Source organism: Prunus avium, chromosome 4 (genome assembly GCF_965620075.1).
Source record: "Prunus avium chromosome 4, drPruAviu1.hap1.1, whole genome shotgun sequence".
NCBI classification, from domain to species: domain Eukaryota; kingdom Viridiplantae; phylum Streptophyta; class Magnoliopsida; order Rosales; family Rosaceae; genus Prunus; species Prunus avium.
This window is the reverse complement of record NC_142287.1, coordinates 38,009,949-38,030,398: the sequence shown is the minus strand read 5'-3', so window position 1 is coordinate 38,030,398 and position 20,450 is coordinate 38,009,949. Positions and strand designations below refer to the sequence as shown.

Sequence of the window (20,450 nt, the reverse complement as noted above, 5' to 3'; positions counted from 1 at the left end):
CTTTTTGGGCCTTACTTTGTGAATATTTGCTGGGGAAGGGAATCTGGAATCTCGTTTGTAATAAAAGTTAAAACCAAACCGACGTGTCCAGTTATTTCACAGGTTTCCAGTAGCTAAGCTTTAGGGAGGGGTTTAAGGGGGCAAATTGAAATTGTTACACATCCAGAATCCAGAAAAGCAAAAACAATTTTAACTTCCCAACCAAACCGCGATATAAATATAGTATCTATCCAAATGATGTTGTTTTGGCCTTTTGGAAGTCGGCTGGCTGGCTGGTGGAGGGTATATAAGACATTTCACTAGGTGCATCATCATTCATCGATATCGTCAAGCTGCTTCTACTTTACTCTTCTTCTTGTGCTGTGTTGGTTGCACTGCACTGCCTTGTTTATTATTCCTTCTCTATCTATCATTTAGCAATTACCAGTCTTTCTCTCGCTCGCTCGCTCGTAAGAGTAACCACCCACCACGCCTGGCGCCACCTGCAAACGCGCCTCTCAGCTCAGGCGCCTCTCTCTTTTCCATTGGCCGACCACTTGAATGAATGAATGAATGAATGATTAAAGAGGTGGTGGTTCTTCAAAAGTGGAGTTGGGCTTTCACTTTCACTTTCAGTTCAGACAAAATGTTACAAGGCAGGTTTAGGTTGAGAATATTATCAGCTGTTCTGCTTTCTTTAATAGTAATAGTGGGCTGGAGCTCAGTCCCAGTGGCAGAATCAGCCCTAGGAGTGAACTGGGGGACCGTCTCATTCCACAAGCTCAAGCCTTCTACAGTGGTAGATCTCTTGCAAGACAACAAGATTTCCAAGGTCAAGCTTTTCGATGCCGACCCAGATTCTCTTCAGGCCCTCATGGGCAGTGGGATCCAGGTCATGATTGGCGTTCCCAATGAGATGTTGGCCGCCTTGAGCTCTTCCACTGCTGCCTCTGATTCGTGGGTTCGCCAGAATGTGTCCAGATATATGCGTAAAAATGGTGTCGATATCAGGTCCCTCTCCTTCTCCCGTTCCTTTTTATTCTGCTTCTTCTTTCAATCTTTTGTGCTCTTGTTTGATGTTGCTCAAAAATGAAAACCAAACTACTTTTTTCATTTGTTTTTGCCACCATCCCTCCTTGTGCTGCTCTGCAGACTCATATCACATTCTCATCTCCTTGTCAAGTGATCAGCTAGATCTATGCTGCCTGAGATATGAGGCTGCAGCTTGCCAACAAGATACTCATCTATTTATTAGGGAATAAATTTTGGTTTAAAAGTTCCATATTAATATTAAACAAGCTGACCTCACAGTATTATTAACCCCTAGCTTAGCTATTAACAAGATGTAGTTATTGTTCAACTAGATGTAACTCTTGGTTTGAAACTTTGAACTTCTGATAATCCCCTGCTCTGCAACGCATCGTCTATGAAGCTCTAATAGCTGGTTCACCTTCGTAAACCAGACTGCCTTTTTCATTCTTCATAGTAAGCTTCTTATAAACAGGACATCAATCATCCCATGGAATATGGCATATGCTTTGCCCACCTTCATTGAGTTCTTCATTATGATAATGACCAAGAGTGAGTTCTTTCAAATCTATTCATTGATTAAAACAAATTATTCAAACAGAAACGGAAACATTCCTAGAATCCCCTCCAAGAATGCCACAAGATAGCCAGTTTTTTGCCAAAACTTTGGTATATGAGATTAGAGAGGAGGAGAAGGGCTTTGATCTAATTGAATAGATGCCTTTTCACTTGATCATCATGCCTTTTCACTTTGTTGTCAACGGATAGTCAGGGTTGAACATTAACTGATGATATATTAGAACTACCTACGACCTTACTTGTACAGGGTCTGTTCTATAGGATCATACCTTTGTGTCTTTGAGTTCGTACATCCACCTGGATATTTAACTCACTGTATAGGAGCCAGACAGAAGTGAGTGCATTTCACGTTGGAATTTAACTCAATTCTCCAATTGACACTTCGATTTTTCAAAAAAGACTTGAATATTTTAAATGTTTGAGTAAGAATTGTTTCTTCTGCATCTGTTTAAACGTTTGCACACGTATATAGAGTTCTGTTATTCAATTCTTGTCTTATGATTGCAGGTATATTGCAGTAGGAAATGAGCCCTTCCTTTCAAGTTACTCCGGTCAATTTCAATCATATGTCATGCCTGCACTGCTCAATCTACAACAGTCGTTGGCTAAAGTGAATCTTGCAAGCTACGTGAAGTTAGTCGTCCCTTGCAATGCTGATGCATATGAGTCTTCTCTTCCTTCTCAAGGGGCATTTCGACCTGAACTGACACAAATTATGACTCAACTCGTTTCGTTTCTCAACTCAAATGGTTCTCCTTTCGTAGTCAATATCTACCCATTTCTAAGTCTCTATGGAAGCTCAGATTTTCCTCAAGATTATGCATTCTTCGAGGGGACAAGCCATCCTGTTACAGATGGGTCCAATGTTTACTACAATGCATTTGATGGAAACTTTGACACGCTAGTCGCGGCCCTCAGCAAGCTAGGATATGGTCAGATGCCCATAGCTATTGGGGAGATTGGTTGGCCCACTGATGGAGCCATCAGTGGGAATCTCACTGCTGCAAGAGTATTCAACCGAGGTCTCATAAATCATGTCCTAAGTAACAAAGGAACCCCTCTAAGGCCAGGCGTCCCTCCCTTGGATGTATATCTTTTCAGTCTGCTGGATGAAGGAGCAAAGAGCACACTCCCAGGAAACTTTGAAAGGCACTGGGGGATTTTTTCCTTTGATGGCCAGGCTAAATATCCATTGAACCTTGGTTTAGGAGGCAGAGGATTAAAAAATGCAAGGAAAGTTGAGTATCTGCCATCTAGGTGGTGTGTTGCAAACCCATCTAGGGATTTGTCAGATGTGGCAAACCACATGAAACTTGCATGTGGTGTTGCAGATTGCACCACGCTCACCTATGGGGGGTCATGTAACGGAATTGGAGCAAAGGGAAACATCTCGTATGCGTTCAACAGTTACTATCAGCTGCAAATGCAGAATGAACGGAGCTGTGATTTTGATGGGCTTGGTATGGTCACTTTCCTTGACCCTTCTATTGGTGAATGCAGGTTTCTGGTTGGCGTTACGGATACTAGGTCTAGTTCTAGTTCTAGTTCTAGTTCTAGTTCTAGTTCTAGTTCTAGTTCCCCAGAATACAGGAGGTGGGTCATTGTTTGGATGCTGATTGCATGGAGGGTTTGGTTTTTTGTATTGTGAAAAGTGGTTTCTTAAGTGGGTTTTTCGCGGCCCCCTCTTCTGAAACTAAATGAATGCTAAGTATAGGACTAGGTGATAAATAAGTAGTATAGTGATCTAATGTAGGTGTGTAATTCAGGTATCATGCAAGAGACATGTGGTATTGAATTATCAAAATATATAATGTGTATTTTGTAGTAAAGAAAAAGAGTTGAATATAATAATACATGTTCACACCATCTTGTAATCTTGTAATTCATAGATTCAGTCGATCACACTCACACTAAAAAAGGAAAGGGGCCCCTTGATGTTCATAAGAAACTAAGAAGCAAGGCTCTAAAAGACTAAAAAATGAGGGGGGATTAACAAGGCGGCAGCCTGAACTTGTAAGTAGTGCAATCGCCAAGGTGGAAAGAGGCATCGGAAAGGGTACCATGGGCTCTCTTGTTGTCGTAACCGGGATAGTCGTCTTTGCGGAAGGGCAGAGTTTGAGTGAGAAGCAGCCCTATCTTGTGTGCTTTCCTCACTAAATCCCATTTGTTGTAAGGATGACCTTCCTTGTGGGTTATATGAATCTCTCCACCCTCTTTTTTCAGCAGAAGTTTAGCATTCTGCAGGAAACCCTTCACCAACCTCTTGTTCAACCTAGTAGTAGTGGTAGAGGTATTAATTATAAAATAATTATTAGGGGTTCATCCATCAATCAAATTCACATGAACAAAGTAGAAAATTTAATCAAATCAAATGATATTAAAAGGGCAATGAATGAATTAAATTGAATTGAATGAAAAGTAGTTATAATAAGTAGAGAGAGTGAGTTACTGGATCTGGCAGTAGCTATCCTCCCGGAAGAGAAAGCCAACATGAGGAAAGTTGTAGACAATCCTGTCAAACCTCTGAGTGCTGAGGAAGAAGTGTTGACTCATTTGCTTGGCGTCCACTCCGTAAATCACTATGCATCCCCTTTCTTCAAGCTCCCTCACATTCCCTATTGCATTACTGTACTTGCTATCAATCTTCTCTGCAAATAAATAAAATAAGAATAACAATCAAAATCAAAATCTTGACTGGAATTCCTGTCTTTTTTTCCAAACGCATAAATAAAATAAAGATTCAACCAAAAAAAAAAAAGAAAAAAGGAGGAGAGGAGGTTACCCTGGGAATCGAGAGAAGTGGCTACCATGTTGCGGGCAGATCCAAAATGGGTGGCTAAGGAAAGAGAGAAGGAGAAGTCTCCTTCTCCCACCAGCAATATCCTATGCCTCGATGAGTAGTGCATTCTCCATTTCTCTTCCCCTTCATCATCATCATCATCATCATCATCTTCTTCTTCTTCATCTGTTTCGACGTTTGATTCCCTTTCTTGGTATTCTTCTTCTTTTCCCATTCTGAATGTTCTTCTGATGATGGTTATGGTTGACTGTACTTTCTCACTTACCAACTATAACTGCCCTCTGCACGATTTCCACTGGACTTCCCCCTTCATCTTCCACCGTAGACGTAGAATATTATATGATATTTCACTTTTTCCTTTCTTTTTCTTTTTCTTTTTCTTTTTAGGACAAAATGTTCACTTTCTTTCTCCCGTAAGAAAGAATGAGGCATACAGTACGTACGCATAGGCATAGCAAATTAAAACAAAATAATCCCGAAATATAAATTTCTTCTTTTCTTTTCTTTTAATTTTTCTTTTTTCCATCAATACCTAGAAATGAATCATTGAAGAGGTATTTCCGCACTGGAGTGGACCCAGTCCGAGGAGAGCCGAATGGTTGGGTTTAAGTTAAGACTTGATTACAGGAGGACAGACAGACCTCAATCAATTCACCAAATCCAAGGTGCAATATGAATGAAGCACCAAAACAAATCACTTTCCCCCTCTCTCTCGTCTCTCCTTTATTCATGATATTGCTAACCTTTTCTTTGAAATTGTATGATTCCTGAGGAAAGTCGTGCATGAACTGAAGAAATCCAAGTAAAATTCACATTCGCCATCAAATCGGCCAACGATCTCTCTCTACTTCTATTGATGTTAAACTCAACATACCATCCAGTAAAATTCACATTCGTCATGCAAAACATAGAAGAAAACTACTATCAAGAACCAGTCAAAGGAGAGCAGCTATGGAGAAGGAAATTCCACAGCATCTCCAGTTCCAGGAAAGTCATACAAAAATCCCAAAGACCATTAATACATGTCACATGAGGATAGTAGGTTATGCTGCCGCTCTACCCTTGATACTACACAAAGCAAGATCCCTCCATATGAGTGCCATTTGCATCCAGTAGCCTGCATCAGTTTACCATAATACCCAACCAATCATACTACGTACAAGGCAGCAAGATAACCATTTAAAAGCAACATGTAAATTAATATATCTTACCAGGCATCATCACTTCTAAGAGTTTTCTTATGTAGACTGTTTAAGCTTAGTTAGCTCACTTAAGACTTCTTTGAGTGGTTGGCTGAGCACGCTTCTCGTAGTCTGGAAGGAAAAAAATTATTATTATTATAAACTAGTAGCTTCAAGTGATTGGAAAAACAAAAAAACTGTCGAATTAGCCAAGGGAAAATTGAATAGCTTTCGTAAGCACACTAGGAAAACAAAAATAGAGATAAACAGTCAATATGCAGAAATCCAAGAAGTAGAATTTTCAGTAACTTAACAGTTCCACGGGAAACTAATAGTTACAAGCATTATCATAGGCAGCTGGAAAGAAGAATGCATACATGGAAATGAAAAAATCCAAAGAGATCCATGGGAGACTCAGATGAAGGTTTCTGGTGGTTCAATCAGAGAGAGTAAAAAAGAGGAGAAGAAAGAAACATACAGAAACTAAAAATGGGGGAAAAGGAAACTTGAGAGAGAAAGACGAACGATGCAAGGAGAGGGAGAAAGAGGTGATATGGCTGTGAGTGAGGATCAAGAGATGGGAGATGTAACTTCTAATTAGTTTGACAACTATGCCCCTAAGATGGGGATGGCATTGATTAATTTTGAAGTTTAGTGACCAATTTGATGTTCAGACCAAAAACAAAAGTGACCAAATTGATGAGCTTCGCATAGTTCATGGACCATTGATGATAAAAGTACATCAGGAAATAATATCATTCCAATAAGAGATTGGCGGAAATCAATTTTTCACTTGCAATTAATTCAAGGAGTGAAAACCACTTATGCCTTTTTCAGCTTTTACATAAAAAACAAGAAAACTCTGACAAAATAGAAACATGGTAGAGATATTCCAGAGTAGAACTAAAGCATTAATAAAACAAAAAATCATATAAATATATTTAAACTACAATTTTCTATCTGGATCATTCAATATGGTCAAAGAAAATACTAGCCACAAATTACAATCTTCTTATGAACATTACTATACCTTCAAGGATGGTACTAGAGCAAAAACTTCATCAGCAGTTTCAGGACAAACATTGGCAATCACACTTATCTGCGGCAAGAAAATTAATATCAAATACCATTGCTTAAATTTTTAAAACTACTACCAAAGGTTGAGATTATAACCTCGCCATCTGAGACACCATATTTTGTGAGAGCCCTAATATTCAAGTTAAGAGTTCAATGGCAAAGAAAGATATTCATCTAAACATACATATAACCTCGAGGAACAAATCAAGCATTCTCAAGCACGCACATACACACACGCCCATGAACATATAAATGTAAAGGAACCAATCAAGGATACTCAAGAACTTTTCTGACAGATTGGGGATTGGTATAGTGGCTGGTTCTTTTGGCGTACTGCAGTCCCTTGTCGAATGATCTGAAAGCAAACCAATTGGAGCACTTCATATACACAAAACAAACCTCAATTGCTATAACCAACAACCATTTTCTCAATCGCCATTCTTCTATTGAGAAAATAATTAACTTCATTCTTACACAGGGATTTTAATACTAGGATCTTTAGACAACAGGATCATTTGCTCCTGGATTCCTTGTAATATATCCGCAGCCTCACAATCCATCAGACATTTGGCACTCTGTGGCAGTTCTGCAAGCATTAACAAAAATGACAATTATTTGATGTAGGAAATATGAAACACACAGAACTGAACACTGAGATACTATAGTAGTCGGTGTATATTTAATTAGTAAGTAAACATAACATGTTATAGCAGAAAAATACTCTATAGCCAAGGAAAGTGCTCACCCTGCTCAATTTTGAGCTCCAGTGGCTGTGGTTCTTTCTTTCTGCCATTTCCAACCTTGTCTCCTTTTCCCCCTTTGCCCCAATCAGCTTTAAAAACCACATTTTGTGAAAAGGGAACAAGAAAACATCAGATGAGTGATCAAAACGGATATTCATCAGAATACTGAATTTCAAACAATATCAGACCTTTCCCTGAGGCAGCAGCTGGGTTATCAAATTTTGACGAGAAGTTGGATTTGGGTTCATGCAAACCTGTAAATTCAAGTACCAACATTATAGATGTTGACGATTGAAGAAGATAAGCACATGCATGACTAAAATATGAGAATAAGTAAAATAGGAAAAGATAGAGAGTGTAGAAACATGATCAACCTTCAGAATCGAACTGGACTTTTCTCCCTTTCTTGGACTTTGTTGAGCTATCATCCTTCCCTTTCAAGGAAGCTACAGAGACAGAATTATCTAATGTCTTAAAGAGAAAAAGGAAAAAAGAAAGGGGAAGAGTAGCATTACAAATTAAGAAAAGTAAAGAGCGAAGAAATAGCAGACCATCCTTTGTAGAAGGGGTAGATTTCAGTGAAGATTTTACTGCTTTGCCAGTAGGCAAAGAAAACCCTTTTCCTCCTTTCTCCGACATGGCTAGATTTTCTGCAACTCCGCTGAATGTTGGAAACGCCCTTTTTACTATTCACTGTGGAAACCTCGGAACGTTAAAGAAAACAAAATTGGGGGTTTAGGATCTTTTATTAGATACAAACGACGCAAAAGAACCCTAAACCCACGAAAAGAAAATAAAACAAAGGATACAGGGGAGGGGAGTAAGAAAGTCACCGGCGGGAAGGCCCGGAAATGATTACTGTGCTAAAAACCTTATTCCGGGTTTGGTTTGGAGTTGTGGACTGCTTTGTCTTTTTCGCTGGCTTTAATTTTGCTCTCGTGTTCTCCTCCTCCCGAGTCCTCCTGTCCTGACTGACTTCTTCTGTTGCTGCCTTGTGTCGAGAATGCACAGAGGCTAGGCTAGGCTAGCAACTTAGCAAGCAAAAGGCCGACGCATGTCACATAAAAAATTGGGGGGTGTAATAAACTGAATATCACAGTGCTATATTTTTACTTGATTTGGCTTATTTCACAGTGCTCAAATTTTAATTATAGGCTCAAGTTTGACTTGTTTCTTAAATGAATCGAGGTCAGCTTTGAAGTCTTGAATATTCATAACGTAGTGTTGATAGGCACATATTCACGATTCACACAGAATAGTTATCTTATTTTACATAGGCCAATTAAACCGGATTGGCAACTTTGATTTTATGGGACATTAATAAGCCTGATTAGTTTAGAAGTAGACTTATTTAGGATGACAGGATGAGTGCTTGCATATGTAGTTCTGGACCCCTTTTTCTTATTAACTTCTTCTTATAGTCAGTAAAACTAGCTATTCTGGTATTCCCCACGGCAAGAACCCTTTAAGTTTATGACACAAATGGTGAAGAGGGCTCATAACATAAGATCGTTGAAAACTGACAGATTTTATGAAAAGGGAAAACCTTAATTACAACAAGTGCAAAGGGAAGAAGGGAAGGTCGATGTTGATGTACGTTTTTGCTATCTATCTTTACCTTTGTCGCGGCCATGGTCCGATCTACTTCCCCTTTGTATCATCTTCTTAGCATCCAACTTGCTCCCAGATCCCGTTTCTAGTTGATGTTCTACTTGTTCTTGTATTTCTGTTGAACTAACAACCTTTCTTTCAGTTCCCACGGGAAACTTTCCATCTGATCTTTTTGTTTGCAAATGCAGCGGATAATCTTTCTTTCCAGCAACATTGGTTCTTCTTGTGCTGTGATCACCTCTACTACTAGTGAATTTATCATGATGATCTGCTGCTCCCAATTTTAGCTTACCATGTCCATGACCATGACCATGATGAATATCTAATTCTCTGCTAGTTGGAACTGTTTGTTTTCCTGTGGAAAAGAGCTCCTGGGACTGGGAGGGCATAAGTGGCAGTAGTTTATGTTTATGATGATGATCATGAGTTTCTGCTACCTTGGAGTTGGAAGCTCTGTCTCTGTCTTGTTCGAAGAAGAGGACTTGCACAACAGTCCTCAATGGTAGCCGCTCATTTTTCACAGCATGAGCGCGTACCTCGGGAGACAACTTCTGGCAGTCTAAAATGCGGCAGAGGCGCTTCTTGTCTGCCTTGCTCAGATCACCATGCTCCTGCTTAAGTTAATAATAAATATAGATATCATATATAATCAAGCAGGTAATGTTCATAGAGTTAATTGTTCTTAGCTTGCTCATTAATTTGATTATCATGTATTGATATTATATATGGCATTGGCAATGGCAATCGCATTCAGTTTACTTAATGAATCACCTTTAGATAAATGTTAATAGCCTTGTAAATGTCGTCATGGTCTTCCCTTGCAATATCTGGCAAAGCTTCAGCCAGAGATACCAGTTTTGAAACTGGCATGTTGGCATCCATGGCAACGACTTGAAGGTAAGAATCGATGAGCTTCCCAACCTTTCTCATTGTTCCCAAAAACTGGGCCCTGCTGCCGTTTAATTCGGAAGCAGAAGCAGCTGCAGGGGATTGTCTTCTCCACAGCACCAAGAAACTTTGTAAAACTGTCACAACCAAGTCAATATCGTAAAATTCTGGGTCAGTGGGTGAGTGTGATGGAGAAATCAGGTCATTCACTGTTGCCTCTTGGAGTTGTAGACTGGACCTCCTTAATAGTTCTGTCTTTGTCACTGGAGACACTCCTAAGTAATTTGCAACTATAAGAAGCCTTAGCAAGAATCCAACACAAACTGCTCTCTTATCTCCGGGAATCATACTCACAATGGTATCAACAATTCTTCGATTCTTCTCCATAAATTGCTCATCTGTTTGTGGAGGTGGTCTCGTGGTGTCTGGCAGCCAACGACAAGCATAGACGTGCAAAGCTTCACCAATGAGCTGCGGTGGCAGCATGTACGTTGATGCAACAGCGGTAATTATACACCGAAACAGGTCTACATCAAGGTCTGATATATCCTCTGTCCACCAATCCTTTGGGACAGAATGGTGTTGCTTTTTGGTGTAACCAGGTCTAGTATAAGTGTAGGACCATGAGACCTGCAATGCAAATTAAGATCAATTTAATCAGCATTGCTGCTGCTGACAGAAGAAGTGCATGCAATAACATATAAATGTATGTGTGACCTTTGCTGGAGGTGTAAGGATTTTTTCAACAATTGAATCAATGCACTTTCTGATGATTCCAAGATTCTCAGACCACTCTGGCAACTTTACTGTGGTTTCTAGTGTGGTAATGGAGTCCTTCCAACCTTCAAGAATGCACGAATTGAAGAAAGCCTCGAGTTTTGGAACAAAATTTCCCTTCTCTAATGACTCAGTCATTCGAAGGAACTTGGCAGCACAAAATGCAGGTACAAAGTTGTACGCACTGAGGTTAATCGTAATTCCATAACAGAACTTAGCACACAGTTCGAAAGCATCTTCACCTCCTGGAATATCGTGAAGCTCTATGCTGACCTTTTCAGAATCACCAGAGTCAGAGCAAAGCCGTTGTAAGAGGCCACATTTTGGAACAAGTGGAAACTGCAGCTAAGAAAGCACAATTATCTCTTGCTTTCCAAGAACAAGCATACATATACACAGCCCTTAGCTGCATGTTTTGCAATAGTTTTCAGTGAAATATTGAAATGCTATTTCTTTTCCTATGGTCTTCCTTTCCTTTCTTTCTCCAGTTTTATGATGCTTTAAGAATACTTTATGCTTTAAAAGCACCACCATGTGCTAGACAGAAAAATACACAGGAACTATTGATCAATTGATCAGCAGAAAGATTGCACAACCATAGACTAGTATGCATATAGATTTGTGATAATCCATGCATTTGCACCAGCGAGGCACAGTACGTGATTCGTTATTCATACCTTATGGAGAAGATAACTGATGTTGTTAATTTGTATGAGAAGGTCGCTCGGTACATCTGAAATCACAGTCCTGCGCATACAAATGAAATCAGTTTCTTCTGGAAGTGCTGAAATTGTTGAGAGTACTGTGTGACAGCTCACAAATTAACAACATTTCGTATTAAAATCCAGTACACAGCTTTACTATACTATGTGAGTTGTGTGTGAATGCATACACATAGTCATAGATATGGGAAAATTCATTTCACACAATTTATGAAACAAGTCAATTAATTTCCACTCATATATGACGATGAGACAAAATTGGAAACAGCTCATAGTACCTGGTAGCTTCTTCTGTGCAGAAGGTGTCCGGCTTGGTCCCAATTTTCATGAACTTCATTTCTGGATTGGTACTTTCCTTTTAATACAAAAGATCAAACAGTTGTGCCTTCAAAAAAACTGCTGCAACAATATGCCCTTTCGGATGATTTCTGAAAGAGATTCAGATCCTAAAATTAATAATAATGCAGTTTCATCTGATTAATTAATACAAAGAAATGTATCGACTAGCTAGCTAGATTCAGTAGAAAGAAAGACCAAAGCAATTTGTTTCATATCAAGCTAATTCAGCTGAAACTGATCAACTTAGGAGATACTTACAAATTATGAAGGATTGCCGCCGAGGTACGAAGCTGATTTTAATATAGTTTCAGTAGCCGAATGAACATGCAAATTAGAATCGCCAAAATCCACAATCACGAAAATTAAAGAAAAAACGAAGAAGATGGGTTAGAAGAAGAGAAGAACAAAAATGCATATCGAAAGCTATAAACAAAAAGAAACAATAAATATAAAATTATGGAAATTCGATCATATCAGAATGAAGTTGTGAAGTAGACGTTATGGCCCTTACCTGATGATCATCTTTCCTCCAACAAGGTGTCTCGAGGACCCACCATCACGCATTGTTCCTGCATAGCACCCAGCTGCAAGTCCTTTAATTTATAGCTAGCTAGCTATTGGAGGAGGAGGGGGTTTTTTCCTAAATTACATCAATACAGAAGAAAAAAAGAAGTAATTTTTGCTCTCAGTAGTGTCTACTGAGAGGTGCTGGTATTAACAATTAATTAAGTGAATCAATATATATTAGAAGGGTGTCTGTCTACTCTCTGGCTACTCTTGAAGAGGCAAATGGAATTGAAGGATACTGGTTTTCCAGCCTTTGCTTGTTTGCCACAACACGAGCCATGCAAAATATTTTATATCTGAATCATTTGGAAGTTAGTATATATACATATATAAGTTGTTGAAGCTCTTTTAATTACGCTGAATCCCTCACTCTGACTCACTGACTGACGTACGTTAGGAAGGCATCAACCAGAAACTGATATAAATACCAACAACCTGATGACTGATGAACTTAGTAATTTTGAACTCATATTTACTTATATATATGCAATAATTAAAGTTTCATTTAAATGACATAATTATTAGTTTTTTTGGCCTGAATGTAAAGAGTGTGTGTGTGGATCATCAGGGGAAAGATTTATTCATATAACTTTTTATATGAATTCCTCCATCTCCATCGGAGTGAAGCTCTATATTTTTCATCAAATCAAGACTCTAATCAATGCACAAAAAACATGTATAAAATGCAAGAAAGGGAAAGAAGAATCTCTCTTTTTCAAGACAATTGGTAGGGCACCATTGATCGATACGATTGGTTGAAATGGGAGATGGATAGTGCTAGCGTGGTCTGTGCTTATACAGACAAGTGACGGTAAAGAGAGAGAGAAGCAAGCATTATATGTGTATGTATTATGTATATGTATATATAATGTGGCACAACACGCGGTACCAGTTATCAGATGGCTAAAAAGGCCTTGAGATTTTTCTTCCAAGTAGCAAAGTACGACTGCACGCAAATGCAGAGAAGCCTAGTAGCTTACAAGAAATTTTTGTTAAAGGTAGCTTTATACTTAGCTAGCCGGCCAGCTAGAAGCCTAGATCCCCAACACCATAAACAATATATTCACTGTATTAATTCACTTTTGACATTGATAATAAAGAGCCCCTCCACAAGCTCCACAAGGTTTTGTTCATTTCTATTTTGTCCATATTCAATTGGAATTAGTTTCTTTTTTAACTTTTTGGACATTTTATACTTATCCTCTAGCAGCTAGCAAAGTATGGCAGAATCTTTCCTTCTTTCATCTCTTCTGTGCGTACGGTATAACAGAATGGAAAGCCACTAGTGATGCAGTGCACTAAGGGAGATGTTTAATGACTGATCTATTATTGGGGTAATTGGGAAGTCAAGAAGTCTTGGGTGGTGCAGGAGAATAAATTTGGATGCATGATACATGTATCTTAGTTAATATTTGAGTCCTTTCATTTGTTTCTGTTTTAGCTTAAATAATAGTTTGTAGGCTATTGTGGAGATGATCAATTATTAAGAATTTCAATTGTAATGTCAAACAGAGCTATGCTCTTTCTATTATCAAAGACTCCTTCTCTTTGAGCGTCTCATGTAATTTCTAGCTATTTCGCATTAGCACTTTGTATTTCATCAACTAGCTAGAGATGTATTTGTACGTACATAAGCTATAAGCTAGCTAGCTAGATTATTATCAATCAGATCACTCCAATCTCCCTCAATTTATTATATACTAATTAATTAACAGATCATATTAGCAATCAATCAGTGGTGGGACGACTCAGCTAACGACTTACAGAAATGCTAATTCCGGTGAGTAGTGATAAAAATGAAATTAATAAGAAGGTACCGCAAGTAAACAATTGAAGTTGTTGAATTCCAAGGCAGCAGCTAGCACCATTAATTTACTGTAGAAAAAAGCAGCAACTTTACCTTGCAACTTCAAGTGAGTGGACCGATTGGATTGGATTGGAGAAAGCAAGTGTAGCTGCAGAACCAAATGAATATCCAATTAACATATATAATTTCTGATGGGAACCCACTAGCCAGCAACAAGGAGAGCAGGGCTTAATATATATGCTTGGGTGCAAATGAACGTGAGATGATCAGATGCATATATGCAACGTGAAATAGAATATTTCATGCATATAACCCTCGGAGAGAGAGAGAGAGAGAGAGAGAGAGAGAGAGAGAGAGAGAGTAATTATGGGTTTCTGTATAGCTAGCTAGAAGCAACTACTGTGACTCTGTGAGACACCAACTAAAGAGAAATGAGTCCCGAGAGAGAGAGAGAGAGAGAGAGAGAGAGAGAGCGAGTGCGTGCGTGCTTGTGTGGTTGGTTGGGATTAGTCAACATGGTAATGTATGAAAAGCACGCACATTATGATAAACTGGTTGAATAGAAAAAGAAGGGAATTCCTTATAGATATACATTGGAAAAGACAGGTCTCTTCTAGCGAACGCGAACGCGAACGCGAACAGCTCTTGTCTAATTTTCTTCTTCTTCTTCTTCTCTCTCCCCAGGACAGGATCCAAAGGGTCCAAGCGAGAGCAGTCCAACAGCTATAGGCTGGCTAGCTTGAAATTGGTGCTCTATGATTGAATCAGAATTATAATTCAAATGAAATCACAAAAAGCATGCAATATTGCCAGATTGTGCAAAGATTGCAAGTGGGAAGTGAGAAGGCCTTAAAGAAAGAGAAAGAAAGAAAGAAAGAAAGAAAGAGAGTGCTCCTTCCTAGTGGCATGGGGTGGAACATGCTCTATCATGTGGGACCATCTTGTTCATCTCTAGCCAGTCCTCCTTAGCCTAGTTAGCTATATATATATATATATATACCTTTATGTATATATATATATATATGTATATGACATTGAAAGAAAGAAATTAAAGAAAGATCCCTCCCTCCCCAGCCTTGTCCTTGTTTGTGTGTATGTGAGTGAGTGTGTGAATTAATCTTATTTCCTCATCATGCTTTCCCCCACTATGTAAGGTATATTCTTCTTCTTCTACTGTTGTACACTGCACAACCCCTTTCCATTAGTTGGTTGGCTTGGGTCCTCTATCTCTCTCATTTTGCATGCATGTCGGCCACGTGTCTTTTCCTGCACCGTTGGTTACATCTCGCAGTCACGCTGATGGGATTGCCGTGCCTTCCCCTTGTCGGTTGCTTCCAGGGCCAGACACAGACAAGTACTTCTCCCACTCTCTCTCTCTCTCTCTCTCTCTACTCTACACAAAACACAAGCACTCGTGTGCATTGTGCAATATTATATTCCCACGTGTATGTGTATCGCTTTTTGGATATTTCATAATTAATGATGCATGAGATGATATACGATAATTCTTAAGGGTCCCGGCCCGTCCCTTCAATATAATCTCTTCGTTTGAATTTGATTGAAAGATGGCTGAGCTAACTGTTAATATTATTCATTTCCAACTCTAAAATAATTTAATTTCTGCCACTTCGATTCTAACCTAATTAAGTGCCAAGCGGCCCTAGCCTTATCAAGTGATGATCGATCATCATGATATCATCACTAAAGTCTAAACTAAAGTGGCGATTAAGGTACGTAAATTACTTTCCAGTTTCTTAATTAGATCTTGTTATCATTGTCCATTATCTAAAACTAATCTCTGCAAAATCCCAACCACGTGTGCCTTTTTTGTTATGAGAGAGTTTCTTTTTTCTTTTTACTTTTATGTTAGCTATCTACTACGTGCCCATATATAAAATGGAGAAAATCTCCCGTTATTAAGTTTATAAGAAATTATAAAATGTTACTGTACTAGAGCCAAATATACCCATTACCTGTCCAATCCAATCTTGTATTATATGTACTACTAGTCTACGATTACCGACATCTGCTAAATTACTAACACAAAATAAGTGATGATCTTTCCCTTCTTATTAATTGTTTCCTTTAGTTTCTCTCTATATATATAATATGTTGTTGCTCTAGCTAGCTATAATTTCTTTTAAATTTTGTTTTTTTGGTAATTGAACATTAATCTCGATCCAAAATGAACGCAATTTAACCTACCACGGCAAGAAACTAGTTACAGCCTAGATAATAAATGTCAACTTGTATAATTGCAATGCATGTGCAGGTGATGGCGGTAGTCAATCTCTACTCCATCATAATGGGCCTAGCCTCTCTAGCCTCTCTAGCCTCTCTAGCCTAGTAGTAGTAGTACTGAAATTTCCAAAAAGCAAGGATCTTTCCTCATTTGGGCAATCAGGTTCAGTTGGGTACACCCCATTGCCCATATGCCACTTTGATTTCTCTTCCTGTTAATTATTTGCCAACTTAATTGCTTTTCAGGAATTCGCATTTTTCATGTCTATACTCTACCTCTACGTACATACATACATGTTTGTATCTGTGTATTTTGTTTGTATGTATGTGTGTATTTTGTTAGAGCCACACACCCTTGTTTCTTTGTTTGATCAGGTTTCAACCAATTCTTTTTTTCTAATTATGCAAGTATCATACACAAAAACCAAGCTACTCGTCACCTTGAACTTCATATTTTAAGGTAACAGGAACAGGAGCTAAAATCTTTAGCGGAGGAGGTCAAGGGGCAAAAGACCGACGCCACTTTCGCAAGTATAATGCAATGCAAATTGCAGGATGGTGACATTATGACATACCCTATGTCAGTCAGTACAAATATATCATATATCATCAAAGACATGTGATTAGTAAAGCCAGGATTGGCACATATTTATAGTTTTTCTATGTTGTTTCATGCCATACTAACGTTTCAAATTTTAAGTCTCTAACAAGCCTACGAACCGAGGAGATACAGTAACAAAGATATTGACAAACCCTCTCACTACAAAACTATGTCCCCACCCCACACACCAACCCGCAATCAGCATCTCACCACAAACTTACATGCGTTCGAAGCCACAATCTCGGACATTAACCAACTTGGAGATTATGAGTCAGGCAAGCCAATACAAAGGAAATTTGTTGATGAGCTATAACAAAAATCCCATTCACAAGGGAAGCAAGACCATATAATTTTCATGGAAGGTTTTCAACCTCCAAAAAAGAGAACCAAATAAATCATCCACTGAGTTCTTGCTTCAATCAATCACCAAATAAATCATCCTCATCATCATCAGCGTGGCTTGAGTTAGTTCCAACCTTTACACTTAATGCCTTCTCATCGGTTTCTCTACTTGGAGAACCTTGTTTACCACTAGAACTAGCAGAAGGATATGCCCAGGAAGAACCCACTTTGCCTGAAAAAGAGTCTCCATAAAGGTCATCATAAATCCCACCCTTTGGAGCAGTTTTGACTCTATTTAAGACCTGTTGTAATTTTTCAGTCATGCCTTTTTGGGAAGAATTGTCTTCCTTTGCAGATAATTGCTCCTTTCCTTTGGGTATTACTGTTATCTGCACAAGGGATTCATATTTCCCAACAAGACTTCCTTCTTTTACACCTACTGGACCAGGTTCAGTCTCTACATCCACACCATCTGAAACCCCGACTACTTCAACCAGCTCTCCACCCACTTGATCCCTGAATGACACTCTTGCCTTCCTGATTCTCTTGGATGCTCTCTCTGGCTGCGGGGTGTCACCTTTTGCGCCTGAGTCACCAGACTCACGGGACATAGGCCCTATGTCAAACCTGGTCAGACCATGACGATTTAGTAGTGTATTATAAGCCACGACAGCTTCTTCATCAGAGGGATCAGGAGGCGGAGGCAGATTAACCTCTGCAGGTGGTGAAGGACGAGGAAAAAGAGCTGCATCATTCTTTCTCAAGATATAAATTCTAGTTGATGCAGCAAACCGCAAAGACTGCCCCACTTCAAGCTCAACAGGGGTATCTTTAGTCACTCGTTCATTTGCAACAAAAGTGCCATGTGCAGATCCCAAATCAATTACATATATGCTGCAGAAGGGATAAAGCTTGTAAATGACACTAAACAGAAGAAAGAAAACTCCAACAGCATCACAAAAAGGTCAAGCAATCATCCCAACACTATCATGGATATGAAAGGACATGGCCATGGCCATCATGAAAGCATGGTGGTGAAATAGGTCAATCCCTGAAACTCCTAGATGATCAATTGAATCATGAAATTGATGATTCAGTTCGTAAGGCTACTCTTGTTTTGTCTAAAAATACAAACCTCTTCTTTAAATCTAAAACCATTGAAATAGTCAACCACCTGGCTCTATAATCTAAGATTGGAAAGATAAAAGTTAGTAGAGTATTTATTTTGTTCATTTTTTCTTCACAATTTTCTAAGAGTTCTGAACCCTCATGCAGAACAAACTTTAACTTGGTCAACAAAACCTTCACTTGATCAACAAAACCAACAGCAAGCACACAATACAGATATGTACAACCAGCTGGAATTCAAGCATAAACTAATTACACCAACATATAAATAAAAAGATTATATGCAATTGAAGAAAATAGAAACTGAATGTAGATGATGTAAAAGGAAAACTGAGAAAAGGTGTGACTCACCTTCCATTCTTGTGAGGAACAACAACGGCATGTTGGCGGGAAACGGACTGATGATCCAGCACAAAGTCACAAGTTTGAGATTGGCGGCCAAAGATGTTGCGACGCCTATCGAGAGTAATGCGATCAAGAACCTGACCTTCCTTGACAACCTCAAGATAATACACACCGGGGCGGGGGTCAATTGCCCAGTCAGGGGGCTGCCAAGTGGACTGACCCCCACCAACCTGAGTGAGATGCTGCTGCGGAGTCTGCCCGACCCCCACGAGAGGGGCAGCCTCGGGCGGTGCAAGAGGGGGAGGAGGAGGTTGATGTTGGGCTTGATGCGAATGCGAAAGAGAGGGCGAGGGAGTGGATTTGGAATTGGAATTGGGATTGAGCGAAAAGGGTTCCAAGGACTGAGCTTTCTTAAATCGATCAAGGCCAGCTCTTCCGAACATGATGCAATTCTGTAAATGAGTCAGGACTCAGGACTCGGGAGAAGGATGAATGTACGTGAAATCTGAATTCTGAAAGTTATACACACACACACACATATATATATAGAAGCATCGGAGTCTCACACCAACAACCACTGAATCACATCAATACAATTCTATTCTATTCTATTTCTAACTTGTAAAATGGAGTGGAGCTACAGTCTACCGAAGAAAGAGATAGAGGGAGAGAGAGTAGAGAGTAGAGAAGAGAAGCCTCCTCCTCGTCCTCCTCTTCTATAACCTGCTATAATCTAATAATCTCATCCCAAAGCCTAATAAGCAAAATAGGCAGATCTCATGTCATCATCTAATCTAACCACCAAAATTACAGTTTTTTCGAGAATCGATGCCGAATGAAAGCAAAAGCAAAATTATAGGAATTTCCAAGAGACTTACGGAGCTGTCTCGCAGTCTCAAACTCTCAGTCTGAGAGTCTCGAAGCCAAAACAAGGTAGAGAGGCCTTGGACTTGGAGGGAGGGAGGGAAGAAACTGCCTAACCAGAGAGCTTCAGAGGAGACTGGAGACTGGAGACTTGAGAGGGCGAACTAAACTAATAAAGGGGCCTTTGAAATTCCAAGCAATTTTCATTAACAACAACAACTAAACCTAAAAGCCGCTGCCTCCTTCCTCTGCTTTGCTTCCTTCCCTCCTCCTCACTCTGTTTTTTTTTTTTTTTCAATTTAATTGCTTCCGCACTCTGTTGTTTGTTTTGTTTTTTGCCCTAGATTCTGGATTGGGATTTTATTACTTTGTTTATTTTTATATTCTTTTTTAAACTTTTGGGGCTGGGAGAGGTAATTAAATACAGCAACCAATACCCTTTGTTTTCAAGAATAATGCTGGAGTCTGGAGACATCAAAACTTTTGGATACCAACTGCCATCTCCAAGACTAATGTTGGAGACATGACATCAGTTGTTGGCATTCAATTTCAATACAAGGCAGTTATGATTCTAATTTGGGTACTTGTTCTTATGCTTGACTCTCTTCTTTGTTAAACTACAAAATGGTTTAAGTAATAAGTCTTCCAAGGATACTTGGAATAATCAAGTTCCATTTGTTACAATTCCAAGTATACTTGGAATAAGGATACTTTGGAATAATCAAACACGAGTGTCAAAAATATGAAGAAGAAGAAATGGCTTTCGGTTTCACCAAAAAAAAAGAAAAAAAGGAAAGGCTTTTGGGCAAAAATAAATAATCGAGTTCAGC

At 39.1% G+C, this 20,450-nt stretch overlaps 5 protein-coding genes across 12 annotated transcripts; 1 reads left to right on the top strand and 4 right to left on the bottom strand.

Annotated features, from left to right (window-relative positions):
• Positions 1 to 314: 314 nt before the first annotated feature.
• LOC110768610 (O-Glycosyl hydrolases family 17 protein) lies at positions 315 to 3,453 on the top strand. The gene is made up of 2 exons (XM_021972409.2): positions 315 to 990; positions 2,095 to 3,453. Exons 1-2 carry the CDS (start codon positions 557 to 559, stop codon positions 3,233 to 3,235), a joined length of 1,575 nt encoding a protein of 524 aa, XP_021828101.2. The 5' UTR covers positions 315 to 556; the 3' UTR covers positions 3,236 to 3,453.
• On the bottom strand, positions 3,376 to 5,077 carry LOC110768611 (uncharacterized protein At4g26485). Its single transcript, XM_021972410.2, has 3 exons — positions 4,370 to 5,077; positions 4,037 to 4,235; positions 3,376 to 3,859 (listed from the first exon to the last, which is right to left on the bottom strand). Exons 1-3 carry the CDS (start codon positions 4,599 to 4,601, stop codon positions 3,577 to 3,579), a joined length of 714 nt encoding a protein of 237 aa, XP_021828102.1. The 5' UTR covers positions 4,602 to 5,077; the 3' UTR covers positions 3,376 to 3,576.
• A 206-nt stretch (positions 5,078 to 5,283) lies between these two features.
• On the bottom strand, positions 5,284 to 8,461 carry LOC110768612 (DNA-directed RNA polymerases IV and V subunit 4). 4 transcript variants are annotated; one of them, XM_021972413.2, is made up of 11 exons: positions 8,198 to 8,461; positions 7,940 to 8,091; positions 7,763 to 7,834; positions 7,577 to 7,642; positions 7,391 to 7,477; positions 7,120 to 7,231; positions 6,923 to 7,000; positions 6,742 to 6,775; positions 6,599 to 6,667; positions 5,599 to 5,700; positions 5,284 to 5,504 (listed from the first exon to the last, which is right to left on the bottom strand). In XM_021972413.2, the coding sequence occupies exons 2-10, from the start codon at positions 8,025 to 8,027 to the stop codon at positions 5,626 to 5,628; spliced, it is 681 nt and encodes a 226-aa protein (XP_021828105.1). In that variant the 5' UTR covers positions 8,028 to 8,091; positions 8,198 to 8,461; the 3' UTR covers positions 5,284 to 5,504; positions 5,599 to 5,625. The 4 variants fall into 4 exon arrangements, with proteins under 4 accessions (XP_021828105.1, XP_021828104.1, XP_021828106.1 ...); XM_021972412.2 differs by having other exon boundaries at positions 7,940 to 8,081; XM_021972414.2 differs by having other exon boundaries at positions 8,222 to 8,461.
• A 381-nt stretch (positions 8,462 to 8,842) lies between these two features.
• On the bottom strand, positions 8,843 to 15,051 carry LOC110768596 (Phototropic-responsive NPH3 family protein). Of its 5 annotated transcripts, none has more exons than XM_021972392.2 (9): positions 14,692 to 15,051; positions 14,193 to 14,247; positions 12,237 to 12,309; positions 11,984 to 12,015; positions 11,665 to 11,814; positions 11,342 to 11,411; positions 10,605 to 11,009; positions 9,771 to 10,517; positions 8,843 to 9,610 (listed from the first exon to the last, which is right to left on the bottom strand). In XM_021972392.2, exons 5-9 carry the CDS (start codon positions 11,721 to 11,723, stop codon positions 8,993 to 8,995), a joined length of 1,899 nt encoding a protein of 632 aa, XP_021828084.1. In that variant the 5' UTR covers positions 11,724 to 11,814; positions 11,984 to 12,015; positions 12,237 to 12,309; positions 14,193 to 14,247; positions 14,692 to 15,051; the 3' UTR covers positions 8,843 to 8,992. The 5 variants fall into 5 exon arrangements, with proteins under 5 accessions (XP_021828084.1, XP_021828083.1, XP_021828082.1 ...); XM_021972391.2 differs by having other exon boundaries at positions 12,237 to 12,294; XM_021972390.2 differs by lacking the exon at positions 14,692 to 15,051 and having other exon boundaries at positions 12,237 to 12,294; positions 14,193 to 14,684.
• Positions 15,052 to 16,944: 1,893 nt separating this feature from the next.
• On the bottom strand, positions 16,945 to 20,017 carry LOC110768632 (SMAD/FHA domain-containing protein). The gene is made up of 3 exons (XM_021972450.2): positions 19,635 to 20,017; positions 18,763 to 19,208; positions 16,945 to 18,177 (listed from the first exon to the last, which is right to left on the bottom strand). The coding sequence occupies exons 2-3, from the start codon at positions 19,197 to 19,199 to the stop codon at positions 17,361 to 17,363; spliced, it is 1,254 nt and encodes a 417-aa protein (XP_021828142.1). The 5' UTR covers positions 19,200 to 19,208; positions 19,635 to 20,017; the 3' UTR covers positions 16,945 to 17,360.
• Between the last annotated feature and the right edge of the window lie 433 nt (positions 20,018 to 20,450).